The following is a 27,867-nucleotide window of genomic DNA, read 5'->3' as shown; positions in this document are numbered from 1 at the left end:
ACTTTATTTTTAATAATTTAATAATCCTTAATTTTAAAGTTTTGAAATCTAAAACTGAAATGAATTTATGATATTCGATGTATTTTAAATACTTCGCTTAGAGGTCTTCTACAAAATTTTACTGGAGGAAATATGATGCTATGTAAAATGAAGCTATGTTCAATAACTCTATGTAAGTAGTCTACAGGAAGTAGACAGGATACACAAGAAGGGTATACAAAACCCTTTATTTTTCTCTATTTACAATAACTTCCGTACTTCGGAATACAAAGACGCACTACTTGTGGTCTAAACGTAAAAATATAAAAATAAAACTAAACTCTAATTTAACTTTAAAATAATAAACGTGGAAGATTGGCCTTATATTAACAGGAAGCCGTATGTAGTACAGAGAACTGTGAACACTACAATACGTTTAAAGTTATCAAGAGGATTAAACCTCTGGCCTGGAAGGCAACCAGCAACTGAGTAAAACTTCTAAGGTAAGCGGCCTGCTTCGACTAACTCCTTCCTCTCCTTTGCTTGGCAAAAAGCCACAACTTAAGCACTTGGCGTTAGCAAGACAAATTTGCATAAAAAAGTTAAAGCTTCTAATTCTGGCCGGAAGTAGAAAATATGAAGTGATAGTAAAGATTTAAAATAAAATAAACGTTAGTAAAACTTAAGATCCTTACATACTTCCCGCCAGAGTTAATTAGTTTGAAACTGAGGTCTAAAACGACCTTGTTGAAAACTTTTAGCTCTAGAATCTTTTACAAACCAGGCCAATCTTTTACAAACATTTTTTGCTAGAAACTAGAAATTTAACAGAAAGAAATTTGTTTTTACAATAGCAGCTTCCAGGACACGCAATTTTTTCATCTGTACTGCATCTAAACAGGAGCTTTTATTCAAATCTGGTTCTTTCCAGAGATCTGGAAGGAAAACTAGTTTAATGAAATGTTACACAATGAAATGACAAGTAACATGTATAATTATATTTCTCTTAACATTCTTATTTCATTCATGACTATTTTAATTATCTCTCCCCGTGCTCTCTGACATGTGTTGTAAAAGAACACCAAACACGAATGTGATTATGTCTATGTGTTCAACACTTCCTCCTACAATCAAAGCACTAACGTGTTAAAAATTCAACATACCAAGACCTCGTAACACACCCTAACTTCAACTCTAAACCCTGAGGTACTATTCTGAAAGTGGCTAACTCTGAAGTGTAGCGTCAGAGAGCCTAACTACATTCATTCAACCTTTAACACATATTCACCATGATTTAGTCTTTTTACAGTCACACGAATAAAAAAAAATAAAAAAATTAACATTACTTTCACTTTTGCCATATCACGGTATTTCTTAACATTTGAAATAACAGTTCACATTGTATATAAGAACATATTAACATGCCGTTAATTTTACGCATTTGACAACATACATTAGTAGTGCATTGTTAACTTCTATTCTTTTCAAAGCAAGTGCCAATTTTTCTACATTGAAATACTACATTTCAAAAAGTCTTCCAGACTAAAACTTCTTTCTTGCCAGAATGTTTTAAATAAAATTTATACAATAACTTTTACAATATTTAAGTCTTTACACATCGCTATTATACATCAACTTTAGTTTTACACGCGAGTAATTGAAAAACATAATACCAAAATCGGTAACAACTCATTTCTCGCCCTTTTGGCGATAAAGGTAGACCTCGCATGAGGTAAAACTTCTTGAAATCTGCCACTTGCAGTAAGAATGAAAGATTAATTTAAGTTTGCAAAGTAACATAAAATTTTACTTATCTTTGTGATATTCGGACATTCTTTTCTGAGCCCAGTCCTGGAAAGTAGCGTAGATTGTTGTTTGATTTATCCTCCTTCGTGTGCGGGCTCGCCCTTCAGTGCCTTCCTCTAGAAGCTTTCTTTTTTTTTCCAGTTCGGTCACCCTTGAATACCTTCTTTTTAGCCTCTGCCTGTGGTCTTGGCCGTTTGATGGCAGCTGGTCTTGGCGGAACCGGGAAACTTCTTTCGTGCTGGACCTCGTTAAACCTCGTTGCTGGCCGTTCAAATTTTCCTTGTAACTTTTCCTCCGCCGCTGGTGGCCCTTCCGCAGTTCGGCGACATTTGCTGCGGAGAGTCCTGTCCGATGAGTAGATCTTCCGTTTTAGAGCCGGGTTATAGTTGCCGTCATTTCTTCTGGCTCTCTTTGCATTCGTCGTCCTTCTCCCTTCTTCATTCTGGGGGTGTTCGTGAGCTCTCTTTTCTGGACGGTGGAACGGCTTCTTTTTCTTGTTACCTTCAATTTTCCCGCGGGGAAACTTTCTATTCACTTGCTCCTGCCTCTTAATGGCTTGCCCTTGTACTTGTCGTTGTTCCACCTCTGGAGCTTGTGCCTGCGGTGTCTGCCGTGCCGGATCCTGCAAAAGATCTTTGAAAATTTGCATTTTATTACGATCATAGTAGGGTTTCATTTGATCAATGTTTGCGGAGCAGGTTTCACCATTTCTGGCTTTTAACACTACTACAGCGTGAGTTATTTTTTCTATGACATATGGTCCTTCAAATCGTGGAAAAAAATTTGGCGGTTTTATCTTCTGGTGCTGATGAAAGTGAATGCTTAATTTTTAATACATCATCTCCTACTTTATAAGTTACTCCCCGTCGTTTCAAGTCGTAATACAGCTTTTGTTTTCTCTGTGCTACTTCCGTATTCTTTTTTGCTTCTTTAATTAGTTTTTGTATATCACCCATTTTAAATTCTGGGGCTCTTTGTTGCACATAAAATAATTTATCTAACGGCGTTATAATCTTTCTGCCTAAAAATAACTCAGCAGGAGTTTTGCCCGTTGTATCATGCTTTGCGGCCCTAAGGGGGAAAGCAAATTCATTGACATAGTTACCCCAGCTTTTATGAAAATTTTTAACATAACTACGGATAATTTTCACTATATTTCTATTGACCCGTTCCGCTATATTTGATTGCGGCCGATACGGGACCATTTTTAAATGACGTATGCCCAGTTTTTGGCACATGTCTTCAAATACATTACTTACAAATTGAGGACCATTATCCGATATAACTTTTAAGGGCGCCCCGTATTTTAAAATATATTTATTTAAAATAGAATCAGTAACTAATTTCGCGGAGGCTCGTTTTAAGGGAACAATTTCGGTCCACTTACTAAAATGATCAACCATAACAAGGAGATAGCGACTTTTATTTAACTGACTTTTTGGGAAAGGGCCCAATAAATCGATGCCAATTATTTCATTTGGAAATTCGGATTTAATACTATTTAGAAACCCGGCCGGGCGGAAATTAATATAATTAACTGCTTGACATGTTGGGCAGGACTGGACATACGCCCTTGTTAACTTTTGCAGTTCAGGAAAATAGACTGCCTCGCGTACGCGTTGGATAGTTTTTCGAATACCAGCATGAGAAGCTAAAGGGCTGTCATGGAGCTCCTGCAGGATATTTAATCTATGACCAGCTGGGATAACAGGTCGAAATTCGTTGTTGGAATTCGTAGTTTTTGTATAAAATAATAGACCATCTATTAGTTCGTAATGGGCCGCCCTATTTCTTATCGCCACAATATCTTGGTGGCTAAAATTTTCAGGATCCTTTAAATACTCATAAATGCTTCCAAACTCAGGATCCTTACCCAGTTCGGTTATTACAGTTTCTCGGGAATTTATTGTACATGCTGTGAGCATTGCCACCTTTACGGTATTACCTTCTTCATCTATTTTAATTCTGGATAGGGCATCTGCTACGATATTTTCCTTCCCGGAGGTATGCTTGATTACCAGATTATATTCTTGTAGCTTGAGTGCCCATCTTATTAACCTTGGGGATAAGTTTTTCCCTGAGTACAATCTAGTTACCGCCGCATGATCAGAGTACACTATTATTGGCGCCTTTCCAAAATAGACTCGGAACTTTTGCACTGCTAACAGAACTGCAAGTGCCTCTCTCTCGGTCGCGGAATAGTTTCTTTGTGTTTGATTTAAAGTTCGGCTAAAAAATGCCACGGGCTGCTGATTTTGCGAAAGTACCGCTCCTACCGCATAATCCGAAGCATCCGCTGAAATTTCTATATTCTCATCCTTTTCAGGAAATTTCAACACGGGGGCTTGCGTTAATGCTTGTTTTAATTTTTCGAAAGCATTATTGGCTTCGGCCGTCCACGAGAATCTTGCCTTTTTCCTTTTTAATTTTAACAATTGTTCAGCAATAGCTGCAAAATTTTTTATAAAGGACCTATAATATCAACAAAGTCCTAGAAAAGAAGAGAGCTTCTTCGCCGTGTTTGGAGTCGGATACTTTTGTACAGCGATTATTTTTGATTCGTCTGTCTCGATTCTTTTCTGAGATATTTTGTAACCTAAATATTTTAATTCAGGGGCTGCAAATTTGCACTTTTCGACATTAACTTTTAGACCGGCCTCATTTAATAAAGAAAACACCTGTCTTAAATCCTGTACATGTTGGTCGAGATTATCACTAGTAATAATGATATCGTCTAAATAGATAAATGTGGACTTTCCAAGAACAGGCCTTAACACAATGTTCATACATCTCTGAAATGTTGCCGGTGCCCCTGAAAGGCCAAACGGCATACGCAGAAATGCATAAGTGCCAGACTTGGTTATAAAAGCAGTCTTAGGCACGTCCTCAGGCCTAACCCCTATTTGAAAATAACCAGTCGTTAAGTCTAAAGTCGTCATATATTTGGTCGATGTTATGTTCCTTAGAATTTCTTCAATAATAGGTAACGGATATACCGGATATTTAGTTATGGAGTTTAATTTACGGTAGTCAATTGCGAATCTCCACCTTTTTGGATTTGTCAAAGGATAGTCATTATTTTTCTTACATAAAAACCACCGGGCTAGCATAACTACTTGAGATGGGCGTTATGATCTTTTTACGTAGCATATCGGTGATATGCCATTCTATAATTTTTTCCTTATTCTTATCATACCGGTATGCTTTGTGGCGAACTGGCATTGAATCTCCGGTGTCAATACTATGGTTAATAACCTGAGTAAATCCTGGAATATCACTAAATAACGAAGCAAATTCACTTACCACTTGTCGGATTCTTCCTTGCTCGTCATTAGGCAGGTGGTCAAGATTTAACATCGGCGGTTCAGCCTTTTCTCCACGAACTGGTTTCATTGTCAGCTTAAGGGACGCTTCATTAAAATCTAGCGTTGCTTGTGCCTCTGAAAGAAAATCTATTCCTAAAATAATATGTGCTTGCAGATTCTTTACTATAAAAAACATAACCTTTACTTGTTCGTCCTTGATACGGACATACAGCGGTAATTTACCTATACACTTACATTTTTCTCCTTGCGCCGCTAACACTGTCGTTTTATCCGAATTATATATGCGGTATTTCCGAAAATACTTCCTACAAAAATCTTCTGCCACACAGGAACACTGCGCGCCTGTATCCAGGAGTGCGGTGGCTGGGATATTATTTATTCACCAACACTTCAATCTTCGGAAGTGTCAAATTTTTCACCATTACTGTATTTAACTTGAAGGAAGAGGGGTTTCGTGGCCTTCGGATTTCCGCACCCTCTCGTCAGCAGAAATCTGTTTTAGTTTAAATTATTTTTCATTTCCGTGCTTTCCTTCTTTCTCCACTGGCCTTGAGACATTTTTCCTGGATTGCTATTGAACTGTCGACGTTCGCCGGCTGTTTTTGAATGCTCGGGTTTCCTTGCCCACTGATTCGCTTTGCTTCCGTAGCCGTGTGCTTGAGTTTGCTGTAGTCTTGGCGCACCAAATTGTCACCTCTCGTCAGCAGAAATCTGTTTTAGTTTAAATTATTTTTCATTTCCGTGCTTTCCTTCTTTCTCCACTGGCCTTGAGACATTTTTCCTGGATTGCTATTGAACTGTCGACGTTCGCCGGCTGTTTTTGAATGCTCGGGTTTCCTTGCCCACTGATTCGCTTTGCTTCCGTAGCCGTGTGCTTGAGTTTGCTGTAGTCTTGGCGCACCAAATTGGTTTCGCTGTTGATATTGGCGTCTTCTTTCAATTTCCGTCGTTCTTCTACTTTCAAACTGGATTGCTAGCTCAAATAACTTTTCCAGTGTAGTCGGATTTCTTAATTCAATAAAGTCTTGCACTTGGGGCAGTAACCTCGGCAAAATCACTTGAATTATCTCAGGATCCGGACGGTTTCCATACAAGAGTTTGAAGATGTGAATTTTTCTTAAAAAAAAGCTTGAGAGATTTTCGATTCTTTGCTGATATATACTAAAAAGTTCCGTTTCTAATTTCGCACGATCCCTTACAACAGGGAAGGCTTTTACTAGGGCAGTCTTGAAATTCTCGTAAGTATAGGTGGGACTTCCTGCTTGACCCAAGAGACTTCTGCCTATACATTTGAACCAGTTAAGCGCTTGGCCCCTCAAAGCGCTGGTAGCTAAGGTAACTTTTTGAAATTCGTGCACGGGGTAGAGCATGAAGTGGTCATCCAAATTTTCCAAAAAACTGGTTACCGGTGAGTTTCCATTAAATGTTGCTTCTGGTTTCATCGAAGCGCGCATGGTCTGAACGATGTAACCAAATCCTTCCAGGGCGGCAGCTGGCATTTCTGGATTCTGAGCCGCTTCTGCAGGCAGCACAGGTTCTTCTTGAAACTCGGCCATGGTTATTCTTCTTCGTTGGGCGCCACTATCAGGTTCAATGTTCCGTCTTACTTTCTTCGGGAACATGCAAGGACCTGACTCGGAACAGAGAGCTTACTAAAGCTATGTTCAATAACTGTGGGAAGTAGACAGGATACACAAGAAGGGTATACAAAACCCTTTATTTTTCTCTATTTACAATAACTTCCGTACTTCGGAATACAAAGACCCACTACTTGTGGTCTAAACGTAAAAATATAAATATAAAACTAAACTCTAATTTAACTTTAAAATAATAAACGTGGAAGATTGGCCTTATATTAACAGGAAGCCGTATGTAGTACAGAGAACTGTGAACACTACAATACGTTTAAAGTTATCAAGAGGATTAAACCTCTGGCCTGGAACGCAACCAGCAACTGAGTAAAACTTCTAAGGTAAGCGACCTGCTTCGACTAACTCCTTCCTCTCCTTTGCTTGGCAAAAAGCCACAACTTAAGTACTTGGCGTTCGCCAGACAAACTTTGCATAAATACGTTAACGCTTATAATTCTGGCCGGAAGTAGAAAATAAGAAGTGATAGTAAAGATTTAAAATAAAATAAACGTTAGTAAAACTTAAGATCCTTACAAGGTAAGAAGCGATTTGAGAAGGTAGGCACGCCTATAACAGATGGAAATTTGAACTGCATAGGAAGTCTAATATAGAAGGAAGAAGGCGTTCGAATTAATAATATTTATACTGGATTTAGATTAAAAGGGAAAACTGCACAACATCATTCATGAGCCTAGTTATCAGCGTTGCTCATAAGCTATTGAGAATCACCTATGATACCGAGAACAATAAACAAAGCCAAAAACTCGGAATTTCAGGCGATGTCATGAGGAAAATGGGCTACTTATAGTCATAGAGAATGAAGCGTGGATGCATCATGCGACAGTAGAGAGAAGAAAGCATTCATAAGAAAGAAAGACACATTTTCCAGGCGTTTCAAGAAATTCACATAACTCAGGCAATAGACAAAACTTTATTTTTCATAATTAAAAAAAAACGCATGCCCAAAGTCTTTCAGGATACCGAATATATTTCCTTTTGCTCATTACCTTGCGAAGAAAGATAAAGTAATTTTTTTAATATTATTCAGATACGTTGAAGACATCACACAAGAGTTCGCCGAATACGATCTTGGCTGCTAACATAAGCCGCCTTACTTTGTAAGATTCTCCCTAGTGTATTTCTCAGTTACTGTAGAAAGTGACGAATCTTAAGAACTAGTTAGCGAATAATCGCTTAAGTTCGTGTAACAAGAAACAAAAAGATGGAAGGGTAACTAACCCTTTTTTATTCCAATAAGATTTAACAAAATTCCGTCTTGGAGTGTACAATAAAAGCCGACACTTGGGCTTGAACTCAAGAGACTAAAAATTAAACTAAAACTAAGATTAACTAAAGAGATATAGCCGAAGCTATCAAGATTCTAATCGAGTTGGCCCCTTAACTCTATTTGACTACGAAGCTTTATCAAGGGCCTGAGTACGGCCGAGCATAATAACAGCTTTGAGAGAAAGAGTAGCCAAAAGACAGACGCGCGCAAATCAGAAACTCTGATTCTCTCTAACTCTGCAAGTAGACTTCGCGATTTAAATACCGCTCCACCTCACTGAGTATTCAGAGTGATTCCAAAACTACATTCTGGCCGGTTGAAGTTAAGAATTTGACAGGAAAGGAACTTAACTGTTAATAAAGTTAACATAATCCTTACAACTTGTTTACCATAACTCTAGCCTGTACTCAAACAACAGCACGCGCAATTTATTGCATTCTTATTAGTGCTAAAAGTAAGTATATTGTTAAATTAACTACCTTTCTAGTTCCACGGCAAAGTGTACCATCACATTACTAATTTAAGCCTATCAAAATACTCAAGTTAAAAATTTACAGAGGTTTTCATATACGCTCAGTTTCTTTCATTTCAATCTGTTGCTATTTTTAAAACTTTTGCATGAATTTACTCATTGTTACTATGCATATTCTAGTGCCACCTCAGTGGACTGTAGAACCAAAGAATACTACGGTGATTCTAGGACATCGAGTATGGATAGACTGCGCAGCCATTGGATTTCCTGCTCCAAGTATTCTGTGGAAGAAACTTATACATACAGGTTAGTTCTTTGGCTTTTCATGTTGTATTCAAATATCTGAGACATAATAAAATTCTCTATTTTAGTGAAGAGCAAATGAAACTTCATAATACGTAATCAGTAAATATTTTTTTAAAAGACTTATTATTTTTGCTTATATATTATTTTTGAATTTGTGTTTTTTTTTCTCGCTGCATACTCTTTACCAGGACCGGAATAGATTTACTCAAGGTTACTACAAAGGCGAGTCAATTGAAAGTGAACCAATGCGAATATATGACAAACAGAGTACTTTATTTAAAGGTAGTCTCCATGAACATTGAGACATTTATCCCATTGACAAATGAGCCGCGTGATCCCCGTCTCATAAAACTCCTTGGGCTGTCGATTCAAAAAGTCTGTAACCAACTCCTTCACGGCGTCGTCCGACACGAATCTGGTACCCTTGAGATGTTTTTTTTTCAGTTTCCCGAAAATCTGAAAGTCGCATGGCGACAAATCTGGGCTGTATGGAGGATGTTGCAGCATGTCCCACTTGAACTTCGCCAGTTGTGTCTTAACCACATCAGCGACGTGGGGACGAGCATTGTCGTGTAGCAAGATCACACCATTCGTCAATCTTCCAGGTCGTTTGTTCTTGATTGCGACACGCAGCTGATCCAGCGTTGCACAATAACGCGAACTATTGATAGTCTCTCCACGTTTAGCAAATTCAATCAGTAATGGCCCCTGACGATCGAAAAAAAAAGTCAATAGCACCTTTCCCGAGGAAATGACAGCCTTTGCTTTCTTCGGGGGTGGTGAATTCAAATGTTTCCACTGTAAGCTTTGCCGGCGTGTTTCAGGTTCGTAGTGGTGGCACCATGATTCGTCTCCGGTCACAATTGCAGACAAGAAGTCGTCACCCTCATTATGATACCGGATGAGATGAGTCAAAGCAGCGCCGAACCTCTCCGTCTTCTGGCGGTCGCTCAAAATCTTGGGCATCCATTGAGCACACAAAAGCCGATAACCGAGATGATCATAAATTATCGTGTGAACCGAACTGTGACTGATGTTCACACGCTCTGCTAGTTCATCGATACTTATCCTCCGTTCTTGTATAATCAGCTCATCAACCTGTGCAATTGTGTAGGGGGTGATTGCAAGGTGGCTCTGGCCCGGTCTTGGATCGTCTTTGCAACTTTCACGTCCTTCTCTGAACCGTTTGCTCCAACGCTTCACAGTGGCCAATGCGATGCAATGTTCACCGTACACAGCAGTCATACGGCGACTAATTTCATGTTGGGAACTTCAGTTGTCAAAAACCTGACCACACCACGCTGTTCCTCTTTTGGAGCGTCCATTATGTCACGCTACTGTCTTCAATCCAGTGTAAGAGCGCCTTAAAGAACTTTAACCTCACACTTTCGTAAATGAAGGCTGTCTCTGTGCTACGCGCATGCGCCGCAGATGATGGACCGAACCATTCTTGCTGAGGAGGGGTTGTCTCACTTTCATTTGACTCGCCCTTATATAAGAAATATTATATCAAAATTTCTGTTATACATAATATCGATATGTCTATGCAACTTATTAATTTCAATATTCTTGTTAAATATATAGTAGTTATGAAAGAAAATTAATAATGGCTGCATGTTTTTATTATTAACCCTAAAAGCTAACAGATGAAGTTTACATATTAATGTAATTGAGAATCATTTGTCTCATCTTTTAAATCGATTTTTATATTCCTGTTGAGATTTTTAAAATTCAAAAGTTTTTCTTCACAGAAATGCATTTTTTGAAGTAAAGTTAAATCATAGTAATAATTTTGCGGGTTATATCATTTCATATGTAAAACTAAAGTCTACAATCACTAACCACTAAACTCAGAAATGTTAAGTGTAAAGCAAATTTACAATTCTGACATTTCCTAAATTTTTTTTCAGTGAAACTAACGATTAATTCTCTTCATATATTGCATGACAAAATTACTTTTCGTTTAAATAAATAATGCCGACCGTTGTTAAAAATTATACTTCTAATATGTCCTAAATCTTTTATTGTAACTGATGTTTGACTTAATCGTTTCCTTACCGTTTAGTAATAGACATACTTCGGCAGTACGTATACTGAAATTGGAACAATACAGAGAAGATTAGCATGGCCCCTATGCAAGAATGACACATTTGAGAAATTTGCCAGTTAAACATAGAAATATTAAAACCAACATGTCTAAGAATGCACATCGACAGAAACTTCAAAACAGTTGTATCTAACAATTTGTTTTATATAATTATACAGACATTACTAATTTATAAGGAAATCAATAAAATTATTGCTCACGTTGACTATTTAAAATAACTTATGAGTTTGTCCCATGATTAAATGCATTTTTCTGCCTGTTAACTATATATATAGTTTTTCTGCCTGTTAACTATACATTTTTTTTTTGAAAAATCTGTTCTTATTATACCTTGATTGCTCGCTTGCATAAACATTAGAAAAACTGCCAATTCCGCTTAAAGTAGAATATTCAAAATTTGCAGAAGAAAGAGAGGGCGCTTTTATGAAAGAGCTTTGCTATTTTTAGCGCTGTTTCTTTTTTATGAATTGATGTAATTCCTTTTGAGCTTCCTTTGCCACTGACAGATATTTCTTTAGTAATAAGTTTTATAACTTACATTTAATAATTTCAGAAATATTTTTTAAATCTAAATCTTGTAATAGTTACCTTACAATTTCAATATACTGCCAAATATATAGTAAATTCGACTTGTTCAGTGCTTTCTAAACGGTTCTTAGTGTTTTCTAAGGAAAACATATCGATTAACCCAAGGCAGGAAAATTGATGTTTCCTATAATTTCCCTTTAGGGAGATTAGAATGAGCTGCCATGTAATCTCCCTAAAGGGAAATTATAGGAAGCATCAATTTCTACTACGCTACAGTATTGGAATGCGTAGGAAAAGACGAACTCCTGGCTATGGCTTTTCGGATATAAATTATACTTTTCCTTTCAATCTGACAACTTGGCAGATATTTCAGGTCAGGATAAAAAACATTCGCGTATGGAACTCATTTCGAAACAAGACCTTCAATCAGTTATCCTGAAAGTCTCAGAAAATGATTTTTCTAAATGCCAACTAAATTCTATAAATTGCAAATCTCCTTGCATATTTTTTCTTGATTTTATGCGACTTCTTTGAATATACTAAGTTTTGAATTTAAATGAAGAAAATATGGCTGTTCAAATCACTTTTAGGTGCACAAAACCACTGCATGCAACATGGATCTGAAAAGTCAGTTCTTTAATACTAGAATTAAACTAAAGCTAAAAAATCTGATGTGTACACCACATGACTTCCTTGTACGGAATATTAAATTATACGCATTTTTCTTGCATTTTATTCAAACTTATTAGATTGAATTAAACCTACTTCGCCGAAAGCGCATAAACCACAATAGAACAAAGGCATTCTTTAAAATTCACTTTGTTTACCACAGCTACACTCTGGCTCTAGGTTTACTTAACAGTATTATATTTCATTCATATTATAACTCAGAATGCACAAAATGTATATCATTTAAAGAATTATCTAATCGTTGCCACATGTCCTATTCAAATACTATAATAAAGCTAGAACTATGTATAAAAGAATTTAAGCAAACAAAACAAAAAAGAAACAGTTTTCACAGACGATTGAGTATTTCTAATTTAATTAATTCAGTTCTCACTTCGAGAGAAGGCAAAAATACATAAAAACTCAAAATATCTATATTAAAAATTATCTCAAATCGAAGTAAATTTAATTAAAGAAGCATGATTTAATTGGCAATAATAAATGAATGCGTTATTTTTGTTTTTGCGAAGCTAAGTTTCTCTAGATTGGCAACAAATCCACTAGTCTCCTGTTTCAAATATAAACATCAATGGCCGCCATTAAAAACAGGCTTAGCGGCAATTAAACAACTTTAAAATTCCTGATAATTCTAAAAATATTGCACACAGATTTACTAAAGGCATAAAATCCTTAACCGGAAGATAAAAACAACATAATTCAATCATTTTTAAAGCAAAAAATGTACAATTTATAAACATATAAGAGTAAAGAAACTGAGATCACTGAGCCGGGTAATAGAGCGGATATATATATAAATATATTTATATACGTTTGGTGCGGCCGATTGCAACCAAAATACGAGGTGCACATCTACATGTTATAGCAGTCCTATATACAAAATTTCAAAGTGCTGAGGCTATTCGTTTTTGAGTTATGCGAGATACGTACGTAAGCACGTACGTACATACGTTCGTACAGACGCCACGAAAAATTCTCTTCAGAATTAATTTCAAAGCAGGTTTTAATTTTTTTAAAGGAAAAGAGTATTTTATTCTGTCCTTACGTACAGATATCACGCATTGCATATTAAATTGCATTCGATAGCGGTCAAAATGGATATTTTCGTTGAAATATGCTGCCTGAAACTTTTCGCGATTACAATACTTGCTTTTTACTTCGTACAAGGAAGTGAAAGGGGCACTGTTTGAAATGAATATTTTAACAAATTACAGTAAATTTCAGCAAGGTTTTTGTTCGTAGCATATGTTTTATAATATCATTTATATATAAATATATATAAAATATATGTAACATATATAATTTTTTAATATCATAATTCATAGCAAAAAACAGCTCTTTAAAAATAATAGTCATGTTTACATACTTTAAACTGGAATTTTAATTAGCCTTTCATATCCGTCATTTTAAATCAACTGTTTCATACCTCATCATCACCTGTCGTTCTCTTTTTAAACGTATTCTGTTTTTCCGAAAAAAAATATTACGTACCAAAATTCAGATGTGCCTAAAATTTTGCATTATAAGAAGTTTTTAGGCTTTTGTAAAATACACGAAAATGCGAGAGAGAATATTTCACGTAGAAAATATCACTCTTCAAGTTTTAAAAAAAAGTTTTTTCTTTTGTATTATTTATTATCTCACTCCTTCTCTGTTAATTAATACATATGATGGATTCAAACCAGGGCGCAGATATTTATAAATTTTAATACTTCATTCTAGAAAATACCAGCATTTTAAATGAGTAAAGTGGTAAATTTTGGATTTTAGTTAGCTCACTTAATTAACAGTCCAGTTTATTTCTAATTAAAATTAATAATTTAATTTAAATTATTTAAATAATAGTTTAATTTGAGTCTTAATAAGCGTACATAAAATCATGCGTGCATAAAATGGAATAGCTCTTTCCGTGTTATAATTGTATATTCATATCATATTTCATTAAAATCTCTTCATTAGCTTTTTCAGAAATTCGACATAATGTGCAAATTCTTTTAATTTTGTACACGAGTGTATTTATAATTAGCTTTAAAATTATCAATACCAAGTGAAAGAGAAAACAGAACTTGCTACAATACTACTTCATTGTTGCCAAGTGAAGTTTGCACACTTGTTTAATGGAGAAAAACTTAAATATTCAAAACGGAGATCTGCGTTTATTTCATTTGATCATTTGTAAACGTGGCTTGCAAAAAAAAAAAAAAAAAAAAAAAAAAAAAAAAAAAAAAAATTAGTTGGCAAAATCTTCTATTTTTTCTATTTTGCCCCGCGAATAGAAAATAATAATAAATATTAATATCTGAAAGCCTTCAGATTTTTTTTATTACGCCCAAAGGAGAGTCTTTTTAACGTTTTGTATGTTACTTTTATTCCTTTATTTATTAAATATCATGCTCTTCGCACTTACAATTCAATTCAACAACAATATCGCAAAATAATTTTAAAAAGCATATCTTTAGAATTTTCGATACACAGTCTCGCGCGCTAGAGATAAAAAGGATATTTGTTTCTTATAGTGTTGCCATTGCTCGTTTTGAAATCGTTGCGTTAGTTAGTCAAAGATTCGTTAAAGTTTTACAAAATATGAGATAGATAATAAAACAAATTCCAAATTTGGGCTTCCAGATGCTTGTATTTGAGTGTAGGATAACGCTATTCAAAATCAGATGTCTCTAGATACCATTGTTTTTTCACAGCTCGAGAAACATAGATACATTCATGCAGATTCTTCATTATTAAATTTTTTAAATATAATGAAAAGGTTCTAATATTTGGTGGCAACAATTTTAGAAGTGAAACGGCGTTTATAGTGAATAAACGCAAAATGGCAGAAAGAAACTAATAGCCCTTCTGGGGAAATTGCCCCTTTGGTCTAAAATTTTAGGCTATAAGTTTCTTTTGAGGTATTAAAAAGTAAGTAATCTGTAATAAGCGTTACGCTATACCTCATGTATTTGGTTATGATTTTGTGTTCATTATACAGTCTTTTAGTATTCAAGTAAATTACATTAAATATTTTTGAACATAATGCTTGTCAATGTAATTATATTGCGTTAATTATATCTAAAACAACTGCAAAACTTTTTAACTGCAAAACTTGAATATATTGAGCCCATGCCCTGTTTTTTATGCTTAACTAGATTAAAATCGGTTACTTGCTAAAAATCAATAATATCCGGAATGTTTATGCGAAATTGGGAAATCAGTATAAAATTACTGGATTGCTTAAAAAAGTCTTATGATTTCACCTTTCATTTATCATTTCATTTTTTCAATAAATGGAGTCAAATATCGCCTGTATAGAGCAAGTTTGCTTTCAAAGAGAAAGCGTGTTTTCTCTTCATATTTAACAAGTCTGGTTTTTATAGAAGTGTGCCTAATTGTGAATCCTCAATTTTCAAAATTTAATATGGTTCATATCTTTTACATTTATTGATATTACAGCTTATAAAAGGCGGTTCATTATAATTCGGAATCAATAGACCTCATTATCACTATTCAGTAGCTGATTGCACATATTTTTCTCCTCTCACGTACAAATAATACCTCATATATATATATATATATACGGACTTCTTTTACCCATAACATTAGAAATTTATATTGATAGGTGCAATTGTAAAGTCGAAAGTAATCATTGAGAAAATAAATAATAATCAATGCTAATGAAAACTAAGAAAAGTAGAAAACCACGCTCGAGTGAATAGACATAGCTTTGAGTACATTTTAAGAATCCTTCAATAACTACATAAAACAAGATATCTGTGGCTGTATTCAATTTAATTCACTTCAGTGCTTAAAATGTTTTTTATATTTTCTTCCTGAAAGATACTTGATTTTGCTTTTGGAAAGCTTTATTTAGTGTTATTCGAAGCTTTATAAGCATTCGGTGTTTTTAATCTTTTAATTTGATTTTCTGGGAAACTACTCTTCAATATAATTAGATCTATTGTGGAACAAAAAAGCCTCTATTGATTTCCACTAATGATAAGAAAGAATTAAATTTAATTTGATTTTCTAGACGCATGAAACGACTTTAATGAACATTTCCCCATCCCTTTTTGATTCAGGAATGTAGGTGGAATTCTTTAGAAATGTTGAATCTCTCCAGAAATTGAATATACGTTTACCAAAATAAAAAAGAATGTTTATATAATCAAAGTATGCGTTATCTGAGTTATTCATTAGATTTATTGCATGAATCTTGTACTTAATGTGATAGGATTTAGGAATAGGGAGCAAGTTGCCGTGTTTGAGTGTTTACTCTTCACTTGAAAATGCATAGCTTGTTATTAATTAAGGGATCATTATATAAAATAATTGATGAAAGAGAAATGATAGGATTTTATGTGAATGAATTGCATCCCAGAATAGGAAACTGTGACTGTCAAACTGTATTGCGTTAAGAGTTAATGACATGGTCATTCTCTATAAAATTCACTGAAGTTATATATTATGACTATAACGATACATTGGAGCTCACCTGATTGTATTAAAGTTTGGCTCTATTTGCGTTAATTTAGGCTATAAATGTTATTAGGAAAACGATTAGTTGTTTCCGTATTTAAGACACCAAATCGTGGAGTATTTTATTTTCATTCAAATAAAAATTCTAATTATTATCAATTAGTTTTATTCATACTTAAATTTGCACTTACATTTGAATTGCCCTGTGACACAAGACAGCCCGTGTATTGTTAATGGATGTCAATTTCACTACACATTGGCTATGTATTCATATGTTGAGGAAGGTAACTAAGTAAGAGTAAATAATCAGCATACTCATCAAGCATGTACATCGATTTCTTGAACCAAAATATACTCTGTTTTTAAACGAGTGGGAAGGGAATGGAAACAGAAATCAATGAAATAGGAAACCGTGTAAAAAACGTAAAAGTGAAAAAGGATTCTGGAAAATTTTAACACTTTCACCACCTAAACAGAAAAAAAATATATCTTAGAATTTAGGTAAAGACAATTTATTTTGCCACATTAATTAATTTCTAAGACTGTTGGTGTTAGGAAAGTTTCTCATTTCCGCAATTTAAATAATGATTGATTGTGTAGCTGTGTATAAAACCAGCAAATATGCATGCATATTGACACTTCATAAGTAACCAAGAGTGTGGCAGCTGCTGAGGCGAATGCGAAATGATTTTGTTTTCAATGCAGCAGATGCTGTCTTTTATCAGCAAGAATTTAATTGAGCAGCAACTGCTTGTAAGTGACCATCAACAACAGCACGTGCAGATCTCTATGCAAGATGTCTCATTAAAACGCAGACATTATTCAGATGAATAAGAGCTTTGCCACGATATCACTTTCATATGCAAAAGAGGGAACAATTTAATGTAGACATATAGGAAATAGACTGTGTTCCAGTGGATGAATAAATAGATTTCTATACCGCATCATTCGTGGTCATATTCGCTGAAGCCGCTAAGGATAATAAATAAGTAAATGAAAGTGTCAAATAATTTTCCATTTCTCTTGACTGAAACGTAGGAAGGTTAAGTTGTTTTAATTTTTACGTTAACTAATAAATTCAATTATGTGATTATACCTCAAACTGCATTAGCTACGTAGAACAAATGTAACTTTAAACGTACCATGGAATTTTTTCTTGCATTATAATTTCAAATGTTGATCATTTTCGGATAAATCATCTTTGAAATATTCAAATGCATATGAGACGCTAACTGTATCTTTACAATTCAGTAAGCAAACTAAATTTAGTCTGATTTGCCAGTTTTTATTTATTTTATTATGTTAAATACCGCAAAATCTTCTTAATTAAAATAATTTTTAGCTTAATGTTAATACTTCAGTGTCTTTCATTGAAATAAATAATTCGTTATTACGTCAAATTATTCAGATAGATCTCAAACTTCTGTACATCTTTCGTTACTAAATAGTTAAATCTAACTGAAAAAATAAAGGAAAGAAGTTTTGTTGTAAGATCATCATTCAGATATGCAAAACAGTTCGAAATTACTGTGGTAACTCGGCATACGTCCGCTTTAGAACAAGTCCAGCCTCGTATATGTCCTATTTAGACGCAAAAATCTTTGATTTAGTACACGACATTTGTTTGGAATACACTTTGGTTCAGGTGAAATACATTTCGAAGTTGATGAGTATCTGCGTAGGGTCTCTAGCTCGGTGTAACATAAACAGTCGATTTTTGAATATGTACAGCTTGCGAATAAATAGCTGGAGGTGGTGAAAGATGATAGAGAAGGATAAGCAATCAATATTGATGAGAGAAGCATTTCGGCAGCAGAATAGAGTGGTAAACCATCAAAACGTCTTCTCTTTCGTCATCCACGAAGATAAACAGAGAGCGAGGGGCTATGCCTTGCTGCCAGTAGTCAAGATAGTTTAGGAGAAACTGCAAGCATCAGGGTAAGAGTGTGGTGGGCAGTAGGAGAAAACCAAGCAGAGTTGGAAAAGAAATGCCAGCAATTACAAAATCATGTTACAGGAATACAGTTAATAAGCTATAGCAGGTACTGCTCCTGACAAATTACTGAATACTAGTACAACAAGTAAGCAAGTATATACAAAAAATTGCATAAGGCTATAGTAATATAATGAAGGAGTCAGTACCGTGTTCAATAAATAGAAGGAGGAGTTAAACGATATGTCTCAAGACCGCCAATGGCCTTTTGTGGTTAGCATAATTATTATAATCATAGCTAAGAATAGGAATTGTATCATCATGAATTTGCGGGATTTTCCGGAAGAAAGACTCGGCCAGTTTGGCCATATACTGATTGATTTCAGGGATTTTGAATTCGCGGTGAATCTCCGAGTTCCTAATAAACACTCGGTCGGCAAGGATTCACGACTGCGCACTCTACCCTTACCTACAACCTGTTTCAAAATATTTATAAGACCGATTTTGCAGAAAAATGTGATAATAAATGTAGAGCAATCTCTGATACCAATTTATTGCCATATAAATGACCATCAAAAAGTTTGCAGAGAAGTACCATCAGAGCAAAGCCGTAAAAGCATTATCTGGAATGTCACATTTCCGAAACATCCTCAGGAGAAGGCAGAAGCAAATTTCTTTGGACAGAATTTTCGTAATGGTCAGACCTGATGATTTCAATCATGTCCAATTTGGACTTGACCAAAGAAGAGAGATAGTATAAGATCAATAATTTGTAAATTTTCATTTATGTACAGTATATATTTCACTGATTATGTGTTTTAGTATTAAACGGTGTTATAATAACAGTAACAGGATTTTTTAAAAAACGTATTATTTTCTCCTTTATTTCTTACTCGAAAAGTTCGTTTAGAGTAGGTTCACTCTGATGTAAGTCCAAAGATGTGGAACGGTTTAAGGAAGTATATGCAGGTTTCACTGTAAAAGGTTTTCCAAGTTATAGGTTTCGATGTAATGCATGATAGTGTCATTTTTAAGCATCCATAAAAATTACTTTAAGATTTTGACTACGTCTGATGCACAGAGATTAAGAAATGATGTTTCCCAAATCTAAATTACATATGATTTAAATAAACTGAGGTATGAATGTGCTTGATCAATAGCTATTTTATACTTATTAAAATTTTCATACACAGAAACAGATATATATTATGTAATAATAAAATTTCACAGTCAAAAATACACTTAAAATTCTAACTATATGTTCTTTTCTTTTTTAATGGCGACGGTCTCTTATTTGAAAGTACGTGGAATTAAATCCACAGCCCCGTAGTCAAGTTGTTTTTCCCGCCTTTTCCACAGTTATAGAATGTTCTGGAGATATTTAAAGCGAACTGGAATGGCTGACGAGGCTGAGGTCATTTCCTGGAAGCTCCGCCTTTCCAGAGGCTACAAAAAGACTCACAAAGGAATATAGGGGTCTTTTCTTTAATGTAACGATGCAGTAAACTTCATATAAAAAGTTATTAGTAGTTCTTTTTTATTTACTCCGGAGATATGATTTTTGTAACTGCTATTTCTCCTGACTAATAATAAATGGATCCTGTTTTTTAAACTTATCGTCTGATAATTTAAGCCACGACTACATCTATGATTCTTCTCTAATCTATTTACTCCGGACAAAAGCTGGTACATCATATATATATATATATATATATATATATATATATATGTATGTATATGTTTGTGTCAAGGAATATTTGTGTATGTAGAAATATATATATATATATCAAGCAAGGTAGTAATTATAATTTTGAAAAACTAATTTTGGTCTAGAAAACATCTTGCGCAATATGCTGCAAAATAAGTAAAATATAAAAAACATGTTTTACATGTTTAATGGTTTGATTTTCATATGTATTAATTTTTTAAAACGTGTTGAACTTTTTGGAGCAGCAGCTCTTGGTAACTTTTAGGCGAGCTTACTACATTTATATATTTATATGTATAGATTTTCGTTAAATGCATGCCATTTACAAGTCTTTTAAACTAATATTATAATATTTATCAAAGGCGCAAGCAGGTATGTTTATTAAAATATACTGATATTTTTCAGTACCAACGTATTAACGAAATGGCTATTTGATAAACAAATTAAGTGTCTTTATAAATACACTAGAACCTCGAGATACGAGTTTAATTCGTTCCAGCATTGAGCTCGTATAGCGAATTTCTCGTATCTAGAAACAAACTTCCCCATTAAAAGTAATGGAAATTCAGTTAGTCCTTTCCGCTACCCCAAAAATATCAACATAAAAGCCAATTTTTCTGATAAATAAATCTGGTAAATAATATAAACATAGTTTTCCTTTATGATAGCTTTCGACATCGACCTTAACTGCTTCTCGTTCATTCACTCCAACAAGAGCTTCTCAACAGTTTTGGACAGTGGTTGGAAAAACGGTAACTCCTTTGCGTATATCAAGTTTGTAATTTTTTCCTTCTTCTTCAGAATAGTACAGATAGTCGATGTAGAAAGGCCTAAGTCTTCGCCGAATCCGTCACTCTTACACCATGCTTATGTTTATCTATGATTTCTTTCGTTGTTAATTTCAACGGCCATGGCTTCCTTATTTTTCTCTGTAGCACTATCTGAGGCAACAGTCTTCTTTGGAGGCATCGTGAAATAATTATTTTCACGTTAAATGTAATAAACAATTAACTCACAAGCTCACAAACACGTAGATCAAAGAATACTGAGTAATCTGAAGAGTGGATTCCCCTAGTCGAGCCTGATCGGGAAATTGCGCCACGCATACCAATAGCCTGGCTCATTGCTCGTTATTCGAGTCAATGCTCGTATTTAGAGACAAATGTCTCGCTCATACTTTCCTCGTATCTGGAATTTCTCGTATATAGAGGTGCTCGTATGTCGAGGTTCCACTGTATTTGTATCTTATTTCCTTTTCTTTCAGAAATGATTGTTCGCACAAAAATAAGTAATAAAAGCGCTAATAATATAAGGTACTTCTTAAAATAAAGGCGCTGATTTACTGCGTAATGCGCCTTAATACATTTTTAACCTTCCTGATTTGTAGTAGTAGTAATTTGTAACTGTAAAAAGCCGTTGATTTATACTTATTGTTACGTTTTCTATGTTCTTTAACGTATATTAAATTCAGTACAGAAACTTACTTCGCTGAAGGATCAATGTGAGGGAAAAAAGATTCAATAACGGATTGGATATGCAAAATCATATAAGCTTATAGTTTCAACGAATTAAAGCAATAGCTATCTTTAGGGCAAGAACTTATTTAAAGTATTTTCAAAGAGTTTCCTTGAATGCATCAGACAAGCGCTTAAACTGCATTTTTAAAAATAATTTAGTACTTCAGAGAACGTAACAGATTGTATGCTAGTGGTAGTATTAATTTTACCATCAGAATTTTACGTGAAAAAAATTGCATCAGTTTTCAAAACTCAGTTTAAAAATGTGTGTATAAGTTCCTTAACGTTATTTTAAATATATTAACAAAGCGAAATTAACCTTATTAAATTCCTCTATAGTATACCTAGAATGTCGTTGTCGTTAACTAGATTTCATTACTAACTAAATACTAACTAGTTTCGCATTAAACGGGTAAATTAATCTCCTGCAAAGGAGTTTTTAAAAACCATCTAGTTAAAATTATTGCACACTTTTAGCTTCTCTAGTCGTAAGTTGAAAAACGGGAAGAGAGTCATAACAGAGCTAATGATGGCTGAAAGATTAGTTTCCTAAGCACAGTTTATAAAACAGAAAATTATTTGCGTTCCTAATCTATATAGAAACCGGCAATTTTTCATGAAAGCCGAGTTCATTTTCTATTTATGTAAACTAAGCAAATAAAAAAAATATTCTTTAAGGAAACTCTTGGAAAAGATCGTTTCATAGAGCATTTTAACTTGAAATGTTTTCTTCTGGAGGAAATACAATAACAGGTAACAGGGCGGTGTTTTATTTTTCTATTCTTTGGACTGCCAGGCAGAATGTTTTTTTACAACTACTTTTCTTAAAGGAATTACAGCCGAAAACATTGCGGCAAAATCATCGCGGACGAAAACGTCGCTGAGAAAACAATGCAAGGCGGAAACGTCGTCGTGGTAAAACATCGTGAGAGAAAATAAAGCAAAGAGAAAACATAGCAGTTCTAAAACATCGTGGTACAAAATATGTACGTCGACAATAAAGCGGTTCAAAAACTTCGCAGTTTAAAAACATCGTCTTCGAAAATATCGTGGTAAAAATAAAGTACCTACAAATCAATCAAAATAAAGTACGCATGGTGATAACATCGCAAACATGCGTTTTACAGTTCTTTAATAGCTGTAAATGGATATTCGCATAATGATTTGTGAGCGCAAGATGGAAAGAAGGATAAATTTTACTTTCATATTTTTTATTAACTAATTAATTTTTTAAAATAACAAAACAAAACAAAAATAAACAAAACAAGAAATAATTTTCGCTATAAGAGTATCGGATTAGAAAAAGTGAAGAAAATTATCGCATATTTGGCAATTTTTATAGATAAGGACATGCAATTACTTAAATTCCTTTTCTAATCTTTTTTAGATTTTACGTTTCATAAAAAATTACCAGCACAACTTAAAAGAAAAATATTCATTAATCAGTTTTATTAGTTAATTATGTCAGTTTAAAATTCTATTAAATGCTATAAGTTGCATTAATTTTTTATGCTTAAGCTTTACCAAACTTTACATTTTCAGCAAATATTTATTAGTTAAAGAAACTATATGAAAGTAAAAATTATTCTTCTTTACTTAAATTCCTTACTTAAATTCCTTTTCTAATCTTTTTTAGATTTTACGTTTCATAAAAAATTACCAGCACAACTTAAAAAAAATATTCATTAATCAGTTTTATTAGTTAATTATGTCAGTTTAAAATTCTATTAAATGCTATAAGTTGCATTAATTTTTTATGCTTAAGCTTTACCAAACTTTACATTTTCAGCAAATATTTATTAGTTAAAGAAACTATATGAAAGTAAAAATTATCCTTCTTTCCATCTTGTGTTCCCAAATCATTGTGCGAGTACTCTTCTATAATTATTAAAGCCTGAAAAACGCATGTCTGCGATGTTATCGTCATGCGATGGTTTGTAGGTACTTTATTTTTTACCACGATATTTTTGACGACGATTTTAAACTGCGAAGTTTTTTAACCGCTTTATTTCTGAAGACGGTATTTTGTACCACGATGTTTTAGAACTGCGATAGTTTCTCTTTACCTTATTTTCTCCGACGATGTTTTGTAACCACGACGTTTTAGCCTTGCGTTGCTTTCTCTGCGACGTTTAAGTCCGCGATATTTTTGCCGCGATGTTTTCGGCGCTCACCCCTTAAAGCACTGTAGTTCGTGTGAGATAAATTGTGTGCATAAGGAAATGCTTATATTGAAGTTTAGAGAATTTCTGAACTATCAATTTTCTAGTAATTCCATAGCAAAATTCTACTGTTTCGAATATTCTAAACTAACACCTAATCTCAGAAACAAAACTCTGAAAACAGGAACTAGGCTCAATGAAATGCTTATTTTTGGATATTAATGATGCATCACGATTCTTTCAATAATCGTTATATGTCTCTGCAGAAGCTATCAAAAGCATGAAATCATATCATGCAAGGTTTTGAAAAAGGGTTTGAATTTGGTCTGCTCCAGAACAAGTGTTGGTGGTCTGTTTGGACAAAATACGTTTAAATTCGACGAATTAACTAAGAAGACAGCTCTTAGTAAAGCTTATAGATAAATTCGCACATAATGACTCCTGGGCAGAATGAATAGAAGTTGAATTTAATGATACTAATGAATTTAATAATACTGTGCTCAAAAGATATTAGGTCTTAAAATGTACAAAATTTGAAGATAAAGTGGAGGATAAATTCAAAATGTCATTTCAATGAAGAGTTAGAGTAAATTTTCCTTTAGCAAGTAGAATAAAAGATCTCAAATTAAATGAAAAAGTAAGAAATTTTTTGAAAAGTATGCTTTAGAGCATAGTTTTTCAAGCAAATGGAAATTCCCTGATCCCTAGAGGAAATCGTACAGCATCAGCGAGAAATGCGGTCAGGCTTTTATTTGTCTGTTAAGTATTTAGTTTTAGTTTATGAACATGAACAATAAGTTTCATTCAAAATTTCCTATACTTTTATGGTTTAGTTTTTAAAATACGTTAAATAATCTATATCTGAATAAATGTACAAATGTCTTTTTTGAATTTTGGAAAGGAGAGTGGTATCTTCTGGGGATAACGAAAGGGATACATGGGCAAAAAAGGCGAGAACCACTGTCTTATAGGAAAGACACAAAATATGGCTTTGATATACTTAAATTGTAGGTAACTAGATAACTTTTAGGTCGTTACGTTAATAAACCACTTACATTATTGTTTTGTCTTTATTATCAGTTCTACTTTTGTCAGCTCTTACTAGGAGGCAAATTAGTGAATGTATAAAAGCATTTAATTCTTAAGTTTGAGAAGAAGAGCTGGCCTTTTTACAACACATTCCTCAGCAGATGTAAAGAGAAAAATAAAAATGAAAGAAATGCAGACCTTTATGCGGCTTTCATTTCAATAGAATTTAAAAGTTCCTTTGCATCCTTTGGCGTCGAGCTATCAGGTGAGTAGTAGGAAAGTGACAGCTCAGCGACAGGGTCTCAAACTCCCAGGCGGTGTGCGGTGCAAGCGCGCAGGCGGATTGCGGATGAGCCAGCATGCGTAGGCGCAGCAGATAAGGAGTGTTTCAGGATTCTTCATTTAACTGATAAGAAGACGTCAAATTTTGATAAGAGATTATCTTTTTTTGATTTTCGGAAGTTTCTGTTAATGAATTTACAGCCTTTGTATTTTTTCTTCCTGTTCCAGCTATTTTAGGACGTATACAATGCTTATTTACTTAATAGCCCTTATTTTCGAATTTAATGATTAATTCAGAAGGCATTAATTTTAGATGTACATTAAAAATTTGTCCCTATATTTTAAGCCTTACTATTTCCTATATACTCAAAATTTTACCTCATTTCCTAAATCTTGTTTTCATAATAACAGATTTACTTTCCGTAATCTTAATTACATTACTCATTTTTAGTATTAAATTCATTTTACCCGGAATTATTTTCATGCCTTTTAAACAATACTCTTAACTTACTTGTTATATTTTAAGAGCATAATTATTCAGATTTTCGTTTCTATTTATTATATTATTCAATGTTAGATGCAATTTTTAACTTTTTCGCTCTTTTTAACGTTATTGATCTTCAACATATTCTGTATTTTAACTTATTTCATTTATTTTCAGATCATATATATATGGCCTTTACTTATGATTAGATGTAACATTTTTAGCTTGTTTTGTACATTTTAACCTTCATAACATTTAATATACTCTAATTGTTAACCAATTTATATTTTCACACTATATACATGACTTTAATTTCTTTCGCACATTTTAACCTTCATAATTTCATTATTCATTTTTCATTCATTCATTTTAACACAATTCGTATATTTTCCTACCATATACCTAACTTTTATTTAACTTTAGATGTAAATTTTAACTTCTTTTCTATTTTTTAACGTTTTTAGTTTCAAAAATACTCTGAATTTTTTACTAATTTGCTAGATTTTCACACTACGTACATGACTTTCATTTAATTTTTAGTTACTTTCTTACGTTTTAACCTTCGTAATTTCAAACATATCCTTAATTCCTCTATTTTCTGACCCTATATATGAACTTTATTTAATTTTAGATGAATGTTTCGTACATTCGTTAACATGTTTCGTACATTTTAAACCTGCATAATTTTTAAAGTACTCTAATTTTAAACTTATTTGTTACATTTTTCTATTCTTACCTAATTTTTATTTAATTTTAGATGTAAATTTTAACTTCTTTTATATTGTTTAATGTTTTTAGTTTCCAACAAACTCTGAATTTAACTAATTTGCTATATGCTCACACTATGTACTCGACTTTCATTTAATTTTTGACTACTTTCGTACGTTTTGACATTCGTAATTTCAAACAGGCTCTTAAGTTTAGCATAATTTTCTTACCATATAATGAACTTTATTTAATTTTAGATGCTATTTTTAACTTTTTTCGTATATTTCAAACCTTCGTCATTTTTAAAGTACTCTAATTTAGAACTTGTTTTTACATTTTCCTACCATATACATGAACCATATTCACAGTTTCATGTACTCATACAGAACTCTTTCTTATTGTTTTGAAAGTTTCGTACTTTTTAATTCGGTATATTTTGCTAATTCACTGCATTCTACATCACTTTAAATGTCCCAAATATGCAGACTTTTAATTTTATCATCTTTTTTTTTCTGCACCATGTACGGGCATATCTGCCTTCATGAGCAACTTTGAAGTGAAATTAGCGATTATTTGAGTTACATGTATAGAAGAAAATCCTAAGATAAACATTTCCAGTATCGAATTAGATGTGAATGACCATCGATTTTACCCATTGGTTATCATTTCACTTTTTGAAATTATGTTTAATCGATATAATTTTATTTCTAGTGCATAACGTTAACACATTTCTTCGAACCTAGTTTAGTTCCAACTAAATTTCCTTAGATAATTGCATATATAGTCTATTTTTAATTTTTTATAATATGATTTTCTTTCGTGAGTGTCAGTTTTCATTAATTTATTTACCAATTTATTCTCTTAAGAACGAAATCTTGTGAAACACTACCATACCTTTACACAACATATATCATTACCAATATGCATATTATGAGTAGTTATGCAACAATATGAGTAGTTACAGAAAGAACCAAAGAAAGAAACAGTAAGAGACATTTTACCCAAATCTGAGCTATATTTTAGAATGTTTTAATGTTCATCCATCTGGAATACAGAAATTTCTTCATAAAATTTTAATTATATCAGTTAAATATTCTTTACTAATATTTATTTAATGAGGAATAACCCCTTTTCAATAAAAAATTACACCCAAATAATTATTCCATTTTCCTATAATTGTACATATATGTTTACATTATAGGAACTTTCTATGCACTTTCGAGAACTGAAAGTTAACTACTGTTGCTACACATTACCTTTTATCAAGAAAAAAACTCTAAAAGTTATCAAAATCATTCACCTTTTCCTGCAGTATTTCGTCAATGCAGAATAACTATCTTAGAACTATTTTTCTTAATTTTAAGAACTAAATACGAAGTAAGCATTTTCCACTATAGAATATTTACAATTTTATCCAAAATGAGGATAGAGCCTAATAATATTAGAT

General features: G+C 33.3%; 1 protein-coding gene, 1 long non-coding RNA gene and 1 pseudogene across 2 annotated transcripts in view; 2 read left to right on the top strand and 1 right to left on the bottom strand.

Annotated features, from left to right (window-relative positions):
• Positions 1 to 25,289, bottom strand: part of LOC146997162 (uncharacterized) — a 101,383-nt gene extending 76,094 nt beyond the window's left edge. Inside the window, exon 1 of the long non-coding RNA XR_015041167.1 lies at positions 25,145 to 25,289. This is a non-coding gene — a long non-coding RNA (uncharacterized LOC146997162). The remainder of the gene's footprint in view (positions 1 to 25,144) is intronic.
• Positions 1 to 27,867, top strand: part of LOC118181837 (cell adhesion molecule Dscam1-like) — a 1,450,682-nt gene that overhangs the window by 1,257,161 nt on the left and 165,654 nt on the right. The window contains exon 11 of the mRNA XM_085816862.1: positions 8,683 to 8,808. Coding sequence (XP_085672988.1) covers positions 8,683 to 8,808 — 126 coding nt within the window. The remainder of the gene's footprint in view (positions 1 to 8,682; positions 8,809 to 27,867) is intronic.
• On the top strand, positions 10,882 to 10,980 carry LOC118181838 (U6 spliceosomal RNA; annotated as a pseudogene).

Source organism: Stegodyphus dumicola, chromosome 5 (assembly GCF_044657685.1).
Source record: "Stegodyphus dumicola isolate Sdum_Otavi_A_Nest chromosome 5, ASM4465768v1".
In the NCBI taxonomy this organism is placed as follows: domain Eukaryota; kingdom Metazoa; phylum Arthropoda; class Arachnida; order Araneae; family Eresidae; genus Stegodyphus; species Stegodyphus dumicola.
The sequence above is the reverse complement of the archived record's forward strand: the minus strand, read 5'-3'. Positions and strand labels throughout refer to the sequence as shown.